The sequence below is a fragment of the Paroedura picta genome, chromosome 3 (genome assembly GCF_049243985.1).
Source record: "Paroedura picta isolate Pp20150507F chromosome 3, Ppicta_v3.0, whole genome shotgun sequence".
Classification (NCBI taxonomy): Eukaryota; Metazoa; Chordata; class Lepidosauria; order Squamata; family Gekkonidae; genus Paroedura; species Paroedura picta.
In genome coordinates, this window is record NC_135371.1 from 169,390,732 (window position 1) to 169,408,325 (window position 17,594).

The 17,594-nt window shown below is 48.7% G+C and overlaps 2 protein-coding genes across 6 annotated transcripts in view; both read left to right on the forward strand.

Moving 5' to 3' along the window:
• The window catches only part of CDK16 (cyclin dependent kinase 16), a 72,655-nt gene extending 72,135 nt beyond the window's left edge, over positions 1-520 (forward strand). For all 5 annotated transcript variants that reach the window (XM_077329411.1, XM_077329412.1, XM_077329408.1 and 2 more), the window contains one exon: positions 416-520. In XM_077329411.1, the coding sequence (XP_077185526.1) occupies positions 416-453 (38 nt within the window). In that variant the 3' untranslated portion in view covers positions 454-520. The remainder of the gene's footprint in view (positions 1-415) is intronic.
• Positions 521-10,132: 9,612 nt separating this feature from the next.
• USP11 (ubiquitin specific peptidase 11) overlaps positions 10,133-17,594 on the forward strand; it is a 33,723-nt gene continuing 26,261 nt past the window's right edge. The window contains exon 1 of the mRNA XM_077329413.1: positions 10,133-10,434. Within this exon, the coding sequence (XP_077185528.1) occupies positions 10,145-10,434 (290 nt within the window). The 5' untranslated portion in view covers positions 10,133-10,144. The remainder of the gene's footprint in view (positions 10,435-17,594) is intronic.

The window sequence follows — 17,594 nt, forward strand, 5'->3', positions numbered from 1 at the left end:
TGAACCTGGATCTTTCCGCGTGCCAAAACGTGCTGTAGCCATGAGGCACGGCCCCTGCTGTGTAGCAGCTTCGAGACCCACGAAATTTTCAGCGTCTTGAGTTTTCGGGAATAAAAGCTTCCCGATCTGATAAAGGGAGCTTTGACTCCCGAAAACTCACACCCTGAAAACTTCGTCAGTCTCGAAGCTGCTACCGGGCTCGAATCTCTCTGTTCCACTGCAGACCAATAAAGCTACCCACCGGAAACGCGCTGAATTTTACGGGGATGGCTGGAAGGGAAATAATTGATAGTTCGGACTGGAAACTTGAAAGGTTACGGCAGACGGTGGAGGCGAACCTTGGGGTGAGGGTGACGTCTCCAGAGAGGAGAAGCAGAGGCAAAAGACTTTCTCTTTTTTCCCCCCCCTCTTTCAGTGAACGGACAGAATGGACGGCCGAATCTGCTGCTTTGAAACTCCCCTGGATCTGGGTTGGCGGGGCAGACAATAAACCAGCTCCCCCACCGTGGGCACACCCCTACTGCCGGCTTCTTTGTGTCGAACTGCGGAGAGAGGACACGGGCTGGGAATTTCACTGGGGTGAGGGGGGGGGTCACGATGCCCTGGAGCCAAGGGTAAGCACCTCCTACCCCTGTCCAGGAACGGATAACCCCTCTGCTGCTGGGATGGACCCTCCCTTTCTCTCTCTCTCTCTCTCTCTCTCTCACACACACACACAAGCATGGTGTTTCATTTTATTTTTTAAGTTTTTATTTTTTCAACGCGATACGATAAAATATTATATTTACAAAGATCTATAAGGAGAGACACCTCTGCTCTGCCCCCTCCAGCTGCGGGGAGCATACAGTATTATCCGCAAAGGAGCCCAACCCCACTTTCGGCCTGATTGGGCAGAAGGGCGGGGAGGAGAGTTGCCCGGAGGGAAAGGGGGAGAACCGAAAAGGGGCCATTGTCTGTGTGTTCATCTTCTGTACTCTTGTGTATCTGCAGGCGGGGTGGGAGAGGGCCCCTTTGGTCGTTTGAAAGGTGGGCCGATTCTCACTTGGTTTGACCTGTTGTCTCCCTTCTCCTTACGTTGCTGTTGGCATTTTGGCACAGGATGGAAGTCTTCTTGGCAGGGAGGCGTGTTGAAAGCCCACCTGCTGGGCCAGGTGGATAGGTCACCTTGGAGGCTTCTTTTTGGGAGCAGTGTCTTTTTCTTCCTGTCCATCATCCTCCCCTCCTTGGTTATTCATCTTTCATGCTGCACAGAGCCCCCCCTGCCCTCGTTTTCCTGTCTGCTTCGGCTCAAAGGTGTAACCCACTACTCCCTGTTTTTTTCACATTGTAGTAGAGCAGGGGTAGTCAAACTGCGGCCCTCCAGATGTCCATGGACTACAATTCCCAGGAGCCCCCTGCCAGCGTTTGCTGGCAGGGGGCTCCTGGGAATTGTAGTCCATGGACATCTGGAGGGCCGCAGTTTGACTACCCCTGTAGTAGATCCTTTGTTTGTTTGTTTGTTTTCGCTTTGTCTTCCTTCGATCTGTGCCTCGCTTGGGCTCTCCGGGCACACGTGGCCAGCCCTGTCACCCAGGCTGAGTTATTCCTGTCGGTCGGTCATGTCCCTCGCATGGTTCGCTTGCTTACTCAGGGTTTGCACGTAGTCCTCCGTGGGCTCGGTCCAATTGGGAAACCTCCCAGGCAAGCCCTGTTGAAACGAATGGGATCTGCTGTCTATAGGGCTTGCCCAGGAGAAATTCCCCTCTGGATTGGATCTCGTTTCTGCCCTCCTCCAGTACTTAAGCTTTTGGCAATCACGACTTGTTTCTTGGCTCTTCTGAAAGCCAGACTGCATTTTTTTTTTTACAGTACTCGGGACCCTTTTCTGATTTAACAGCCTTGACGATGTCCTCGCTTGATCTCTACACAGATCCTTTTCTTGCAGCTGTCCTGGTCATTGCTCCTGCTCTTCTTTTCGTCCATCGACTTCACTTTTGCTCTCTGCCATCTGCAGCTCTTTTGCGCTGGCTCTTCAGTCCTTCCATCAACCGAGTTCCCCCGAGGCTCACCTCTGGCCTGCACCAGAGGTAAGCCGAAAGGTATTTGGAGGATAACTAGCCTCCATTGTGCGCTCACAGAGCACTTTATCAAAAGTGGAGAGTTTTGAGTAAGGGGTTTTGCAGCCCCTGTTCCATAAAACAGTGGTCCCCAACCTGCGGGCCGCGGCCCAGTGGCGGGCCGTGAAGGCCATGGCGCCGGGCCGCGGCTCCCCCCCCGCCCCCCCCGCAGTAAAAAACTTCCCTGGCCGCAAGCTTGCGGCCCGGGAAGCTTCTTACTGCAGGAGGGTGGGGAGAGGGAATCAGGGCTGCGCCCGTGCATTGCGCATGCGCACGGCGCATCCACGCATGCTCAATGTGCGGGCGCGGCCTGATGTGCGGGCGCGGCCTGGTGCGCGGCCCAATGCGCGGGCGTGGCCCGTGCGGGCGCGGCCTGATGCCCTGCCGGTCCCCAGCCTCAGAAAGGTTGGGGACCACTGCGATAAAAGACCTACTCAGGGGCTCATTGGCCTCTTTTTTCCTTTACCCCACAAGCCTTTATTTTGCAGTTTAACAGACGCACTCTGAACTTCTGCCGCTTGATCGAGCCCCGACTCGAAAGCCATTTGACCCTCTCACGCACACACAGAAAACCCGCTTCCGTCTCCCTGGCTTTTTATTATATTCCTTGTCTGATGGATACCGTCAGTTCCGCAATCCGTTCTTGCAGAAAAACGTACCAGCCTTAATTGATCTAGGCTCGGAAATCCCTGCAGAATCCTGTCGGTAGGTAGGATCCCCAAGGACTCTGACTCCCCATCCTTCTGTCTCCGAGGAGAAGGGAAATATCTACAGATCCCACTCCAAAAGTTAAGCTGTTTTGATGCTCTCACTGACAGTAGGACTCCCAGTGCAAAAATGCTGTAGCTCTCCAAGCTCCCCTGTGGCGCTGAGGCCCGAGTCCCGGATGGATGGAATTCTAGGATGTCTGTTCAATCCCAGCTTTCGTTGTCTCTGCACGTATAGGCGAGTTAGTGCCCAGCCTCCCTCTCTTCGATCATGGCCTATATATGTATGTAATTTATGTGTTTGTGTGTATATATGTACATATGTAACCATTTTTATATGCAGCATGGAACACTTGTAAGGTTAAAAAAAATACCTCCACCCCACCCGCCCCCTTAGAGCCATATTATTATAACCACCATCCTCTGGCAACGTAAAGATTGCGGAATGTGCCACCTGTACAGGGGGGGGGGGGGGCGCGTGCAGAAACGTAGGCTGCCTTGTGCAGGGTTGCGAGGAATTAGTAATGCAGGAGACCTCTTGGCCCAGCCTGCGGAGTCTGTGTGGTGGAGAGATCCGAGGAGAGTCCCACCAGCAGAGGTGTCACCTGCCATGGGGATATGCTGACAGGAACCTAAAGCTCAGGGGATAATAGAGGGTTGTGTTTACAGAGAGGGTCCTAATAACCACGAAAGAAGAGCGCCTTTCCTTCGGTTTCAGAAAACAGCAACGCTAGTCCAGTAACCTGCCTGCATGACTCTCTTTCTCTTCCTGCCTGTTCCTCTCTAGGCTCTGGCTACCTGGTTCCTCTTTTTTTCCGTCTTTTCCCAAAGTCTTTTCCCTGGGATGCACCTTACGGCTGAAGGGGGACCGTTTCTTGACCCCACCCAGTCTTCCTACTTAGATCTGTTTCTTTAAGAGCTCCAGGCCTTCTGAGATTAAGGTTCTCCCTGCCTTTGTCTTAAAGAAATACTAGCCATCTTTGGGTCCAAAAGGGTCAGGCTTCCTTCCCGCGGGAGTTGTGGAGTGCACGGGGTGCATTTCCTCGTCGTTCCTCCTTTCGCAGCCCGGGACCCACACACAGCCACGACGTATTTCTTTGACCCTCGTGAAGGTCATCGATATACAAGGCAGCCCTGGTTTTAGCTTCCCAAGCTGAGCCCCGGCTTGAGAGTTCATGCGTAGGGAGACACCAGAAACAGCAGAGGTGGGACAAACTGCCTTAATTATGGTTTGCTCAGTGCAGATGTGATGCTTAACCATGGTTAATATAACCATGGTTAATATAAACCATGGTTAATATAAACCATGGTCTTGGATCCCATGAAGCATTTCTACAGACAGCATGGTTTCTGCCCCCACAGGACTTTATTGCTCTTCCCCGTTCCCCCACTGCAACCCGGGGTGTCCCCTGAAATGCTGCTCTTGGGCCATCCATGGAAATGCTCCAATGGGTCCAAGCCATGGTTTGCAACCAATTTCGGCCGATGATTTCTCCTTACCATGGTTTTAGGTATGCAGTCCCTTTATCTGTGGTTAAGGACATCAAATCCTTGGTTAAATATACATCGATTCAGGGCCCATAGAAATTTCTGTTACAGTACAGTCTGAGTGGAGTTAATGGGGAGATCTCAACCAAGAAATGCAGTGTCACCTTGGGGGTGGGGAGAGTCAAGAATAGAAACTTTTTCTCTCTTCCCCAAAGACGAGAAACGGGAATACAGAGAAATATGGCAGAGTTGGATACAACAAACGTTGCAACTGACGTGCAAGTGTAAGCTGGCAGTTTCCCGTTTTCATTGTCATGATTTCTCCCCCTGGGAATTGTGGGAATTGTAGTTTTTGGAGGGTGCCTTGATAGTTAAACTGGCTGGCTTACCGTACATGGTATCTGAGTGTCTGAGAATTGAGAAAATCCACTTTGGATGATGTGAGATAGAGCTCCAAAGTGGCCTGTCGAAGAGTGAATGTGCGGAAGATCTGGATGAATTGACTTTGGAGGGGTGTGCCGATTGGAAGAACTCTCCAGAACTGCCATTTCTGGTCTGGAACAGATAAGTTAACCTTTTCTTGCAGTGACCAAGAAGCTCTGGAATTGGGTAGTCATTAGCATATGGAATGGACTATATCCGCGTGCTTCCCGCCACCTTTCGCCGGGGTGGGGACAGAATTTAGTTCTCTTAACGGGAAAAGTAGGCCTTGTGCAGAACTTGAACTGAAGAAGCAGCTTCTTTGCTTGAACAGACCAGAAAGTGGCGACGAACGCAGAAGATGATTTGGTGGCAGAAAGGAAAATGCAGAATTCTTTCTCTCCCAGCTGCTCCTCCATCTCCCTTATTCAGGGTTTTGCACCATATCCAAATGTACGAAACTGATTAAAAAGTCTCCAAGAAGTTTTGAGTGTCCAACATCTCTCTTTTGGATTCGGATGGAAGAAAGTAGAATGTCAAAGGGGTTTGTACAGAAGAAGAAAAAATCCTCTGCAGCCATTTGGGGAGTTGTTAGCTCTAGCATTCCACGTTTTTTGATTCTAGGCCACATTTCCCTGTTGGTACATTCCTGGGCTAAGAGCATTTCCTGAAAATACCCTCTCCAAATCATGTATATATAAACACCAGTTCCCAGTATTATATAATATATATATATATAATATTCTGCTTAGAGGTGTAAAATTTCCAGGGTAAATTTACATCTCTGCTTAGAGGTGTAAAATCCAATTTTTTTGGGGGGGGGATAGAAATATATACAATTCTTTCCGTCCTATCAAACCTAACCCAATTGTACTGCTTTAACAATGCAAAAAGCATCATTTTTAACTTAGAATATGAAATTGCAATTCTTGACACCTTGATGGAGTTTTAAATTTACATCTCTGCTTAGAGGTGGTAAAATCCATTTTTTTGGGGGGGGGGGATAGAAATATATACAATTCTTTCCGTCCTATCAAACCTAACCCAATTGTACTGCTTTAACAATGCAAAAAGCATCATTTTTAACTTAGAATATGAAATTGCAATTCTTGACACCTTGATGGAGTTTTAAATTTACATCTCTGCTTAGAGGTGGTAAAATCCATTTTTTGGGGGGGGGGATAGAAATATATACAATTCTTTCCGTCCTATCAAACCTAACCCAATTGTACTGCTTTAACAATGCAAAAAGCATCATTTTTAACTTAGAATATGAAACTGCGATACTTGACATCTTGATGGAGTTTTAAAATAAAACAATTTGTTTTATAATTATAATTAAAATTACAATTATTTTAAAATTATAAATTGCACCTATACCCAAACAGTGAGAAAACTGCTTGAGACTCTGCCATCTTAGTACATACACGTAATTTTTTTGCTATCTGGTTAGAGATTGCTAAATTTTCAACAAAAAATTTAGTTTTCTACTCAGGCTTTAGGTATGCAGTCCCTACCTGGTCTTTTTTCTCCTTGTTGCAGGGTAGGGCAATAAGCTTGGTTTTGCCTAGTCTGAGGTTAAATATCTTACAGTGGTTTGAGGGAGAGGTGAAAAGGTAACAGGATAACAGAAGGCACAGAACTGCTGAGAAGCAATGAAAACCCTGCATGCTCCCCTCATTAATTTACTTGGCTTATATACCACCCCTCACTGTGATGGTCTCGGGGCGGTGTTTGTAGAGCAGAGAAACAGGAAAGTACATTAAACATTTGCAACCAATTAAGGAAATGTAACAGTCATAGATAATATATAAAGAAAGGTAAAGGTATCCCCTGCGCAAGCACCGAGTCATGTCTGACCCTTGGGGTGACGCCCTCCAGCGTTTTCATGGCAGACTCAGTACGGGGTGGTTTGCCAGTGCCTTCCCCAGTCATTACCGTTTACCCCCCAGCAGCAGGAGAATTCTGGACGTTCACCTAAATGGGGCACATGGAAGACTCTGGATGTTCACCTAAAGGTAAAGGTATCCCCTGTGCAAGTACCAGGTCATGTCTGACCCTTGGGGTGACGCCCTCCAGCGTTTTCATGGCAGACTCAATACAGGGTGGTTTGCCAGTGCCTTCCCCAGTCATTACCGTTTACCCCCCAGCAGCAGGAGAATTCTGGACGTTCACCTAAATGGGGCACATGGAAGACTCTGGATGTTCACCTAAAGGTAAAGGTATCCCCTGTGCAAGTACCAGGTCATGTCTGACCCTTGGGGTGACGCCCTCCAGCGTTTTCATGGCAGACTCAATACAGGGTGGTTTGCCAGTGCCTTCCCCAGTCATTACCGTTTTTACCGCCCAGCAAGCTGAGTACTCATTTTACCGACTTCGGAAGGATGGATGAGTCAAACTGGGATCGAACTCCCAGCCTCATGGTCAGAGCTCCAGACAGCATGTCGGCTGCTTTACCACCCTGCGCCACAAGAGCTGGTAGATAATATATAGCAGCATATAAAAGAATGGGCTAACAGATGAGAGGGACGTGTTAGGCATTGGGGCATTGGGTTGATTTGATATCCTGGGAGCAGAATTGCATCTTGGATCGAAGTCTATGACATATCCACTTTGCCTCGAAAATAATTTCATTTGGAAAGAGGAACTGTTTTATTATAGAGAGCCAGCTGGGTGTGGTGATGAAGAACAGTGACTTATAATCTGTCGAGCTGGGTTTGATTCCCCATTCCTCCACATGCAGCCAGCTGTTAAAGCTGTTCTCACAGAGCAGTCCTGTCAGAGCTCTCGGCCCCATCTAACTCACAGGGTGTCTTGTTGAGAAAGCGAGAGAGAGAATCAAAAACATATAAGTGGATTAACCTTATCAAAACTTAAAAGAAGTGATGCGGACAGAGTAGCACGGTGGCCCTTTGTCCAGAAAGTCACCAGGAGTTGGAAACAACAAATCCTAACGACAGGTATTTGATAGCGCATCTCCCAAATAACTTATTTAATCCAGAAATAATTAGGTTGCACATTTGCAGTTCCATTTCAGCAATAAGAGGCAAGACACATTATATCTAGAATTTCAACACGTTAAAGACGCTAGAATGGGTATTAGAAGAAGAAGTTGGTTCTTATATTCCGCTTTTCTCTACCCAACGGAGGCTCAAAGAAGCTTACATTCGCCTTCCGTTTCCTCTCCCCACAACAGACACCCTGTGAGGTGGGTGAGGCTGAGAGAGCCCTGATAACACTGCTCGGTCAGAGCAGTTTTATCAGTGCCATGACGAGCCCAAGGTCACCCAGCTGGCTGCATGTGGGGGAGCGCAGAATCGAACCCAGCATGCCAGATTAGAAGTCCACACGCCTAACCACGACACCAAGCTGGCTCTCAGCTTTTACCCAAAGCGTATGAAAATTTGCATCAAGGCATACTGTTCGAAAAGAGCAAAGACCCACGTCTGGGACCCTGGAGAGCTGTTGCTGGCCGGAGTACACAAGAATGACCTGGATAAGCTAATCAACCGAAAGCCGTTTCATGGACCTTGGTGAGGCTGGCCTTCAGATACCCGGTGGTTCTGTCTTTGGGAATTCTACTGCGCTAAAGTCCATTTCAAAAGCTGCATAATACAGAATGAAACACTGCAACTTCACCATCTTACCTCTGCTGCCGTTGCATAACATCTCAGTATGCAATGGTGTATAGTGGCTCTCCAGATGTCCATGGACTATATACAGTTCCCGTGAGCCCCTGCCAGTGCCATGTTGACAGAGGCTCTTGGGAATTGTCCTCCATGGATAGCTGGCGAGCTACAGTCTGGCCATCCGTGGTGTATACTGTCCAAGACTTTCTGTGTATTAAGGCTCTCATTGAAGAAGGCTCTTTGACTCACATGGTTACCCCCACCCGGGCAGAGAATTGTCACTAGGGAAGCATATCTGACTTGGTAGCTGTTGCTTGCCACATCTGAAACTTCAAACACGTTCCTAGCCCAAAAGCATGCATCTAATAGTGCCCAAATTTATCTGATTTTATTTTGTCAGAATCAGAATACCTGTCCGCCGGGCCCACCGGGTACTGGCGGTCAGTTCTGTTGCTTGGGGCCAAATCCAGTAAGGCAGAAGGGGAAAGGCCACAGGAATCTGTGGACCTGGGGGGGGGGAGGTGACAGAGGAAAAAGGAAATTGGCAACTTTATCCCTGTGATGCTTTCCGCTTTATTGGGCATGTATGGGACATGCCCTTGGACTGCAAGGCGGACAAACCGGTCAGTCCTAGAGGAGATCAGCCCTGCCTGCTCCTTAGATGGCCAGATCCTGAAGATGAAACTCAAATACTTTGGCCACCTCATGAGAAGGAAGGACTCCCTGGAGAAGAGCCTAATGCTGGGAGCGATCGAGGGCAAAAGAAGAAGGGGACGACAGAGAACGAGGTGGCTGGATGGAGTCACTGAAGCAGTCGGTGCAAACTTAAATGGACTCCAGGGAATGGTAGAGGGCAGGAAGGCCTGGAGGATCATTGTCCATGGGGTCGCGATGGGTCGGACACGACTTCGCAACTAACAACAACAATGGGACATCATTTAGATTGAACACTGGACTCAGTGACCCCTTTAAGATTCAACAAAATTGAACGTTGGATATAAGCTTTCGTGTGCATGCACACTTCCCCGGGTAACAGTGCAGGGCCGTTTCAGCAAAAATCAAAAGCGTGTGGCTCTTTAGAAGGATTTGATCCCATCATCCACTTTCACGCCCGTTTCTCCAGATGCAATGAATAGGATCCTGCAGCTATGCGCATACTTTATTTAGTGAGGCACTTTGTTTCTGGCATCTAGATGTTTTTTTTTTGCAAACACGGCCTTCTGTCTGCCTCCGGAAGTGTGCGGCCTGAGGAAGTGCGCCTGCACACAGAAGCTCACACCTTGAGTAAATCTTTGCTGGCCTTAAAGTTCCTACTGGCCTCAAATGTTGTTGTGCTACCTGAAACCCAACACACCAACCCACTGGAAACGCATCAGGGGTGGCCACACTGAGTCCCCTCAGACGTCCATGGACTACAATTCCCATGAGCCCCTGCTGCACCACACTTGCATGTTGTCAGCCATAGCAGAATCCTACGCCCGAGCCCTCAACCTATTGCACCCCCCGTAGCAATGACGCTTCTACACAATTTTGTAAAAATGGGTCGGCCTCAAAGTTGCCCCGGGACTCAAGTTTTGCTCCGCTGCTTCAGACTCCCTCTAAATCAGGGGTAGTCAAACTGCGACCCTCCGGATGTCCATGGACTACAATTCCCAGAAGCCCCCTGCCAGCATTCGCTGGCAGGGGCTTCTGGGAATCGTAGTCCATGGACATCTGGAGGGCCGCAGTTTGACTACCCCCGCTCTAAATCCACCTGAAGGAAACGTTGCGAAACTGCGCACGCGCAGAACAAGCCGCGCCCAAGATGGCGTCCTCGCCGCGCCGCGCTCCGCATGGCCGCCAGTTCCGCCCCTGCCCGCCACCCCTCTCATGGCCGGGCGGAAGCGGGTGGGCGGGGCCGCTCGAGCGCCGGGCGAGGGGAGCCAGGTGTCTCCGCGGCTCGCTTCCGGGCCGGCGGAGGGTTGGAGCGGCTCCCGAGGCGGCGATGGCGGCGGAGCGGGGCGCGCCGGGGCTCGAGGCCCAGAAGCGGCAAGTCGAGGGCGACGGGCCTGGCCAGCCCGGGCGGGAGCGGACGCTGCGGGCGGGAGAGAAATGGTGAGTGCGCCTGAGGGGCCCGGGGGAGTTGGCAACCGGGCAGGGCGCGGGGGAGTCCGCCTGGGGGGGGGGCTGCGGAGACCCCCCCCCTGGTAGGAAGCCGCTCCAGATACCCTCTTCCGGGGCTCTGTCCACACGCCCGGTCGCCAATTCGGATTAGATGCCCCCCCTCTGCTTTTGCAAACCGGGAGGGGGACATTTATATAGGGTTTTTTTTTAAACTTATGCAGGGATGCCAACCTCCAGGGGGGGCCTGGGGATCCCCCGGGATTGCAGCTCCTCTCCAGACTGCAGAGATCAGCCCCCCTGGAGGAAAGGGCTGCTTGGGAAGGGGGGGGGATTCTGCAGCATTGGATTTCAATGAGGCCCCTTCCTCTCCAGGCTCCATGCCTGAATCTCAGGGAATTCCCCCCGCCTGGATTTGGCAACCCGAATCGGGAGCTACCACCGTCCAAAAAGCGCGAGTCCGGTGTAACTTTGTCTTCTCTTCCTGGAAGGAGATGGGAGCTGTGTCCCTGCCCTTGTTTTGGGTGTGTGTTTTTAAGTGGTTATTATTGATATAGATATATATATTGCCTGAGGGGGGTTAGACACGTCGGGTCTGTTCCTGCAAAACCCAACCTGCATCCTTAGCCGACTCTCTGGCCAAGTTTTCTTTCGAGTGGGAGTTTCCTGTGGACGGACAGCCTGCTTTTGCAGACATCATTCCTGGCAGGTTGGATGGGATTCCCCACCCATTGACATACCAGCCAGTGTAGATTCAGGTGGGTGGCCACATTGGCCCAAAGCAGCAGAATAAATTTGGAGACTTCTGGCTCCTTGGAGGCAGACACTGTTTAATTCTCTGCATGCCTATGAAAGCATATACTCAGAATTAAACTTTATTTGTTATTTATTATATTTATTTACTATATTTGCCCGTCTTTAAGGTGCCATTGGACTCAAATACCATCAAAAGTAGTTGAGCCGTAGAAGCTTTAGTCCTATTGTTGGCTTCAGTTTGGGGAATTCCTGGAGCTTGGGGGAGGGTGGATCGTGGGGGAAGACCTCCCCAGGGTATAATGCCTTAGTAGAGTGTGTCCCCCCCCTCCCCAGGGAGAATGGATGTAACTAGAAATCACTTGCAATTCTGAGAGACCTGCAGGCACCACCTGGAGATTGGCAACCGACCTGTGACATACCTTGCTGAAAAACGAAATGTGTGTCCAAGGATGCCCAGTCCCCCCCCTTTTTTTTCTTTATATATTGCAATACTTTTTTCTATTTACAATAACATTATATTTGGTCTCGGCAATTTATTGTTTTAACACATCTTAATATTTTCATGGAGCAATATTCTTGTATTTTTGCATGACACCACATTTATTCACTTTTACTATTAATGACTCTAGCTTTTTGCGGACGTATCATTTATATGGGACAATTGACCGAATAAACTACTGCTACTACTTCCAGTAATGCCTTCAAGACAGGTTTCATAGAACAAAATTTGAGTCCAGTGACACTTTTAAAACTGATGAAGTTTAATTCTGGGTAAAAGCCTTCATGGACAGGAAATCCTATACCTCAAGTGAAACTTTTGCTCCTCTTAAAAGTGCCAATGGGCTCAGGCTTAATTGTGTTGCTTCAGACGAACATGGCTACCCACCTGAATAAGGTTTCATGGTAGCCTATGTTTCTGTGGCGCAGAGTGGTAAGGCAGCCGTCTGAAAGCTTTGCCCATAAGGCTGGGAGTTCAATCCCAGCAGCCGGCTCAAGGTTGACTCAGCCTTCCATCCTTCCGAGGTCGGTAAAATGAGTACCCAGCTTGCTGGGGGGTAAACGGTAATGACTGGGGAAGGCACTGGCAAACCACCCTGTATTGAGTCTGCCATGAAAACACTAGAGGGCGTCACCCCAAGGATCAGACATGACTCGGTGCTTGCACAGGGGATACCTTTACCTTTTTATGTTTCTGTGGGTGAGAGCATTGGCGTTCCGGTTCTTCCGAAAGCTAAAACTGGAATAGATTGTATATCCTGAAGGTGCTTCAAACATTACTGTTTAATTTTTTGATATGTGGGTCTTCATAGCAACAATGCTTTCTAGAGTGCGGTACTGAGAAGCTGGCCATTAGGAGCATACAGGCTCAGGTTGCAGCCTTGCTGCAAGGATTTGCATTGGAACCCCAGAGCCAGGCAGCAACATCAGGGGAAGGCCTCAGCCTTTCTGCACTGGCCACCCAGAGGAACCCTGGGGTTTCCTGATGGCCCTGGAAGGGTTTCCCAAATGTGATCTGACCATATATGGCCATGTCAACCTGCCCTCCTCTCCCAAAATGGCCAATGATGGGCCTGGAAGGGGGTGGGACGAGAAGGGGGCCCTGGGTGGACATGTCCACAGCTCTGCTTCACAACCATATTCTGCACAATCATGCCACTTTTGGGGTTTCTTGAAGGCTGAACAGCTTTCCAGGGGTTTCTCAATGACAAAAAGATTGAGAAAGACCGCTTTATTTAGACAATTTTGTTATACTCTGGAGGAGGGAAGCCAAGTGATTTTATTTGTTATCCCTGGCCTCAACCATATGCCTGGTGGAATAGCAGAACTTTGGTAGATCCATCAGGACCCTGGTCTCCACAAGGACAATATTCCACCAGACTGGGGCCAGGACTGAAAAGGCCCTGACCCTGGTGGAGGCCAGACGCACTTTTTGAGGGCTGGGAACTGTCCATATCTTAGCACTTGATGCTTTTAGTGTACTGTTTGCTCCCTCAGTGGCCTCAGTATCTCAGTGCTGTCTCTCGTGGGAGCGGGTAGCCCATCCCCTTATCCTTATCTGGCCTCTCCTTCCCCTCCCTTCTAAGGAATTACTTTTGGTTTTGCTCTGGAGTTTGCTGACCGACTTCCTGTTTTGTGGTGCGATTTCGGTTTCTTGTTTAAACTATTTTAACTCTTTCTCCCCCCCCCCTTCCTGGTCTTTGGGGAATGGAGCAATTTGACGTCCTGCATGTTCTGCCCTTCCCGGCTGGCCAGATGCTAAGTTGCAGATTCGTGTGGATGTGGTTGAGACGCGACAGCCAATTTACGAGGCTAGTGTAACCCAGAAGCCCCTCTTTCTGCTTCATGGTCCATCTCCTTGCAATTATGCAGCTTTTTCCAACCTTTTGACCGCGGAGGAGCTCCTGAAATATTTTTCAGGCTTCGAAACCAAAGGGCCCTGGGACACCTGTATAGTGACACAAGATGGCTCAATCCATCATAGCATGTCGTCTTCCATCTTCAGAATACAATTTATTTAATGAGAAGCATTCTTCAATGATTCCCAATGCGTTTTGCTAAACAACGCATCATCAAGGGCTTCCAAAACCTCATCTGTAGTAGTCTACAACCTAGAATATTTCACCAGCCAGCCAGAAGCTTGTAAGAACAATTCTAAAAGCCGCTTCGTAAAGCTTGCAGGCACACCCTTGATAAAGCGCTGTTCAGCGAAACGCATTGGGAAGCATTCAAGAATACTTCCCATTAAAGGAATTGTATTTTGAAGACGTCTTATGTATCTACTTGCTCCGCTGGATTGAGCGAGCTTGTATCGCCATCTAGGTGTCTTACTGTCCTCTGGTTTATTTTCTACTAGGGGCCAAGCCCGTTGCATTCAGGAATACAGTGGGCACTAGATTGGAGTGGTGGTGGAAGAACTCTCTGGACGGCCTCCCCCTTCCCGGAAGGCCCTGGAAAGGCTGCAGTCAGTTGTTCGGGAACTCACCGGCAGGGGCAGCTCTCACGCGGCAGGGATCTGCAGCCTCCAAGCCTCGGAGGGAAGTGGAAGGAGGAGGGGGTGGTCAGGGGTGGGGGACAGAAGGTGATTGGCTGGCTGTCAGACAGACAGGCAAGCCGGTTGGAGGAGGAGGCACTCAGAGGCGGGACAGCTGCCCTGACTGGGTGGTCAGTGCTGAGTGGCACTTAAGCCATGAGACCACGCCCCTCCTCCAAGCCCTTACCGGAAATCTATTAGGTGGAACAGATTCTGTATATTTCCCTTCTTTCCCTGTCAACACTCCTGGAAGTGACACAGCACCAGAAGTGAAATCACCACCCTTTTTAAGAGGAAGGCTCGAAAAGGCCCGGGGGTGGTGGAGGGGGGGAGACAGGAGGTGATTGAAGGTGGGAGTAGGTAGGCAGGCTCCGGCCCCTCCTAGCTACAGAAACTGCGAGAGAACTCTCTCATGTTCGGATGGGGGGGGAAGCAATGGAAGCAGCCCATTCCCTGGCTGGTGGTCGAGTCCTTCAAGGCAGGAGAGAAAAGGCCAAAGAACCCTTCCAGAGCTCTCGTGAAATTTCGGGGGTCTGCAGAACCCTGGTGGGAAGTCCCCATAGTAAAGTATGCAGGCTTCTGTGTGGGTTGCCTTGAAAGCCAATTCAATGGACCACCTTGAGGAAAATTGCCTGCAGGACTGGAGCCTAACTGAGATAGAGTTCGTTTTGCCGAATTTTTGTGTGCTGCTTTCCTTCCTTGTCTGTTTGAAGCTTCCAGTCCTTATTCTAGTCTCTGTCCAGAGAATATATCCGTCCACCAATCCCTCCAAGCACTAACTAGCTGCTGACCCCCCCCCCTCCCCAGCAAGATTTTAAACTATAAGTGGAGGCAACATTTGAAATGGTTTTAAAGCCTAAATCAGGCTTGTTTTAACGAAATGTTTTAATTACTACTCTTCATAAGTGACTTATAAGGGTCGTTTCAACTTTGACCTTACCTGCCCTGAGCCAACCAGAGAAGAGCAGGATATAAGAATCAAATTTTTATTATCCTGATTATTCTTGAAAAAAATTATTATTTTATTTATTTATTTATTTAGATTTCTATACCTCCCATTTCTTTGCAGCTCTGGGCGGTTAAATAAAAATTAAAAGTTTCCACTGTCTTGACAGTTTCTTGGTATTGTCTTCTTCACATAGCCCAGGTCTGGCCAAACTGTGGCTCTCCTCATGTCCATGGACCACAATTCCCACGAGCCCCTGCCAGTGCTGACAGGGGCTTCTGGGAATTGTAGTCCATGAACATCAGGAGAGCCACGGTTTGGACAGACCTGCTGTAGTCATCTCCACTCTCACCTGCTCACACTGAGCAAAATAGCTGGGTTCTCTCTTCCGTGGTTGCCCGTGTGGTCCTCAGTTCCGCTTTGTTCTCATGACTCATCTCGCAGTTGTTCTACCGGCGGGGCGTGCAGAGGAATTGGGTTCCTCTCCTAGTAAACGAAAGAGAAATTATGGGCATGTTGCTTCTTTGCCAGCCGGTACCAGTTTCCCCAAAAGAAAGTGTCCTCACCCCAGATGGAGTGTCAAATTCTGGGTGGGAGGGGGGGCATACTCCTTCCGCTGGGTTTCTTCCGGTAGTGGAACAATTAGGACTTTCTGGCAGTGGTACAACGGCTTCCTGGCCCAGCAGCGAATGCTTTTTGTTAGTTCAAGGATCCAGCAGGCAAGTCTCGTCCTGACCCAGATAGACCAGGCTAACTTGATCTCGTCAGATCTTGGAAGCAAATCAGGGTTGGCTTTGCTTAGTATTTGGATGGGAGACCACCAAGGAAATCTGGGCTTGCCGCGTAGAGGCGAGCAGCGGCCAGCCATCCCGGAACGTCTCATGCCTTGAAAAACCTCCGGGACGACATCGCGCACAGCTTGACAGCCAAAAAAAGCAATCTGGCTTCAGACTGGGGATAAACAGCTGATCTGGACAGCTTGAAGTTCAATGAATTCATGGCGAACGAGGATTTTCTCTCGTTTTCAGAGTAACCGCTTTCCTCAGTGGCTCCCAGCGCTCGTTTGTAATCCCTAAATTGTTGTTGTTATTATTTTATTTACCATAAGGAAGGCCGAGCGTCAAAGAATTGAGGCTCTTGAACTCTGGTGCTGGAGAAGACTCTTGCGAGTCCCTTGGACTGCAAGGCGAACAAACCGGTCAGTCCTAGAGGAGATCAGCCCTGACTGCTCTTTAGAAGGCCAGATCCTGAAGATGAAACTCAAATACTTTGGCCACCTCATGAGAAGGAAGGACTCCCTGGAGAAGAGCCTAATGCTGGGAGCGATCGAGGGCAAAAGAAGAAGGGGACGACAGAGAATGAGGTGGATGGATGGAGTCACTGAAGCAGTAGGTGCAAACTTAAATGGACTCCGGGGAATGGTAGAGGACAGGAAGGCCTGGAGGATCATTGTTCATGGGGTCGCGATGGGTCGGACACGACTTCGCACCTAACAACAACAACAACATTATTTTATTTATTTATTTAATTGATTGATTTCTATATCGCCCTTCCGTATGGCTCAGGACAGTTTACATACAACGTGGGGGGGATACATGGAAATAATTAATATATATATATATATATTTATTTATATTTATATTTTTATACCGCCCTTCCCTACGGCTCTGGGCGGTTTACATAAAACATTTTTCAACATTCACATAGAACACTATCAAAATCAATATCAAAATCAATATAACAATATAACAATAACAACAACATATAAACTGAAACAATTAGAACGGCACTTCAACAATAACTTAACAATCCCTCAGTAGGTTCGGTCCCTCAGTCTGGGGGGCACCTGTAGGTGTTGTGGCTCAGTCGGCCCCACCAAATGCCTGGTGGGAGAGCTCCTTTTTGCAGGCCCTGTGGAATTGTGGAAGTTCCACATATATGTATATATACACATATATATATGTATGTATATATATATGTATGTATGTATATATATGTATATATATATATGTGTGTGTGTATATGTATATATATATGTGTCTGTGTCTGTGTGTGTATGTATATATATATATACACATACATACATATACACACACACACATATATATATATATACATATATATAACATAAACCAATACAACAACAACAATAATCTAAATAATACAATTTCAGTGATCTTAAACAGTATAACAGGAACGGAACTTAGCTAAGGCCCTTGTTGTTCTCCTCCTCCTCCTCCTCCTCATCCTCATCATTATTATTATTATTATTTCCTGCCATTCCCAGTGGCTCATGGTGGGTTACATTAGCCTGAATAAAACCCCATCAAAACCCCAGACATAAAAACATCGCCATCCAAATGAACAACGTAAAAGCGAAGAACGGCAGAAAAAATGTAAAAAACCCTCTCCCTTCTCTCA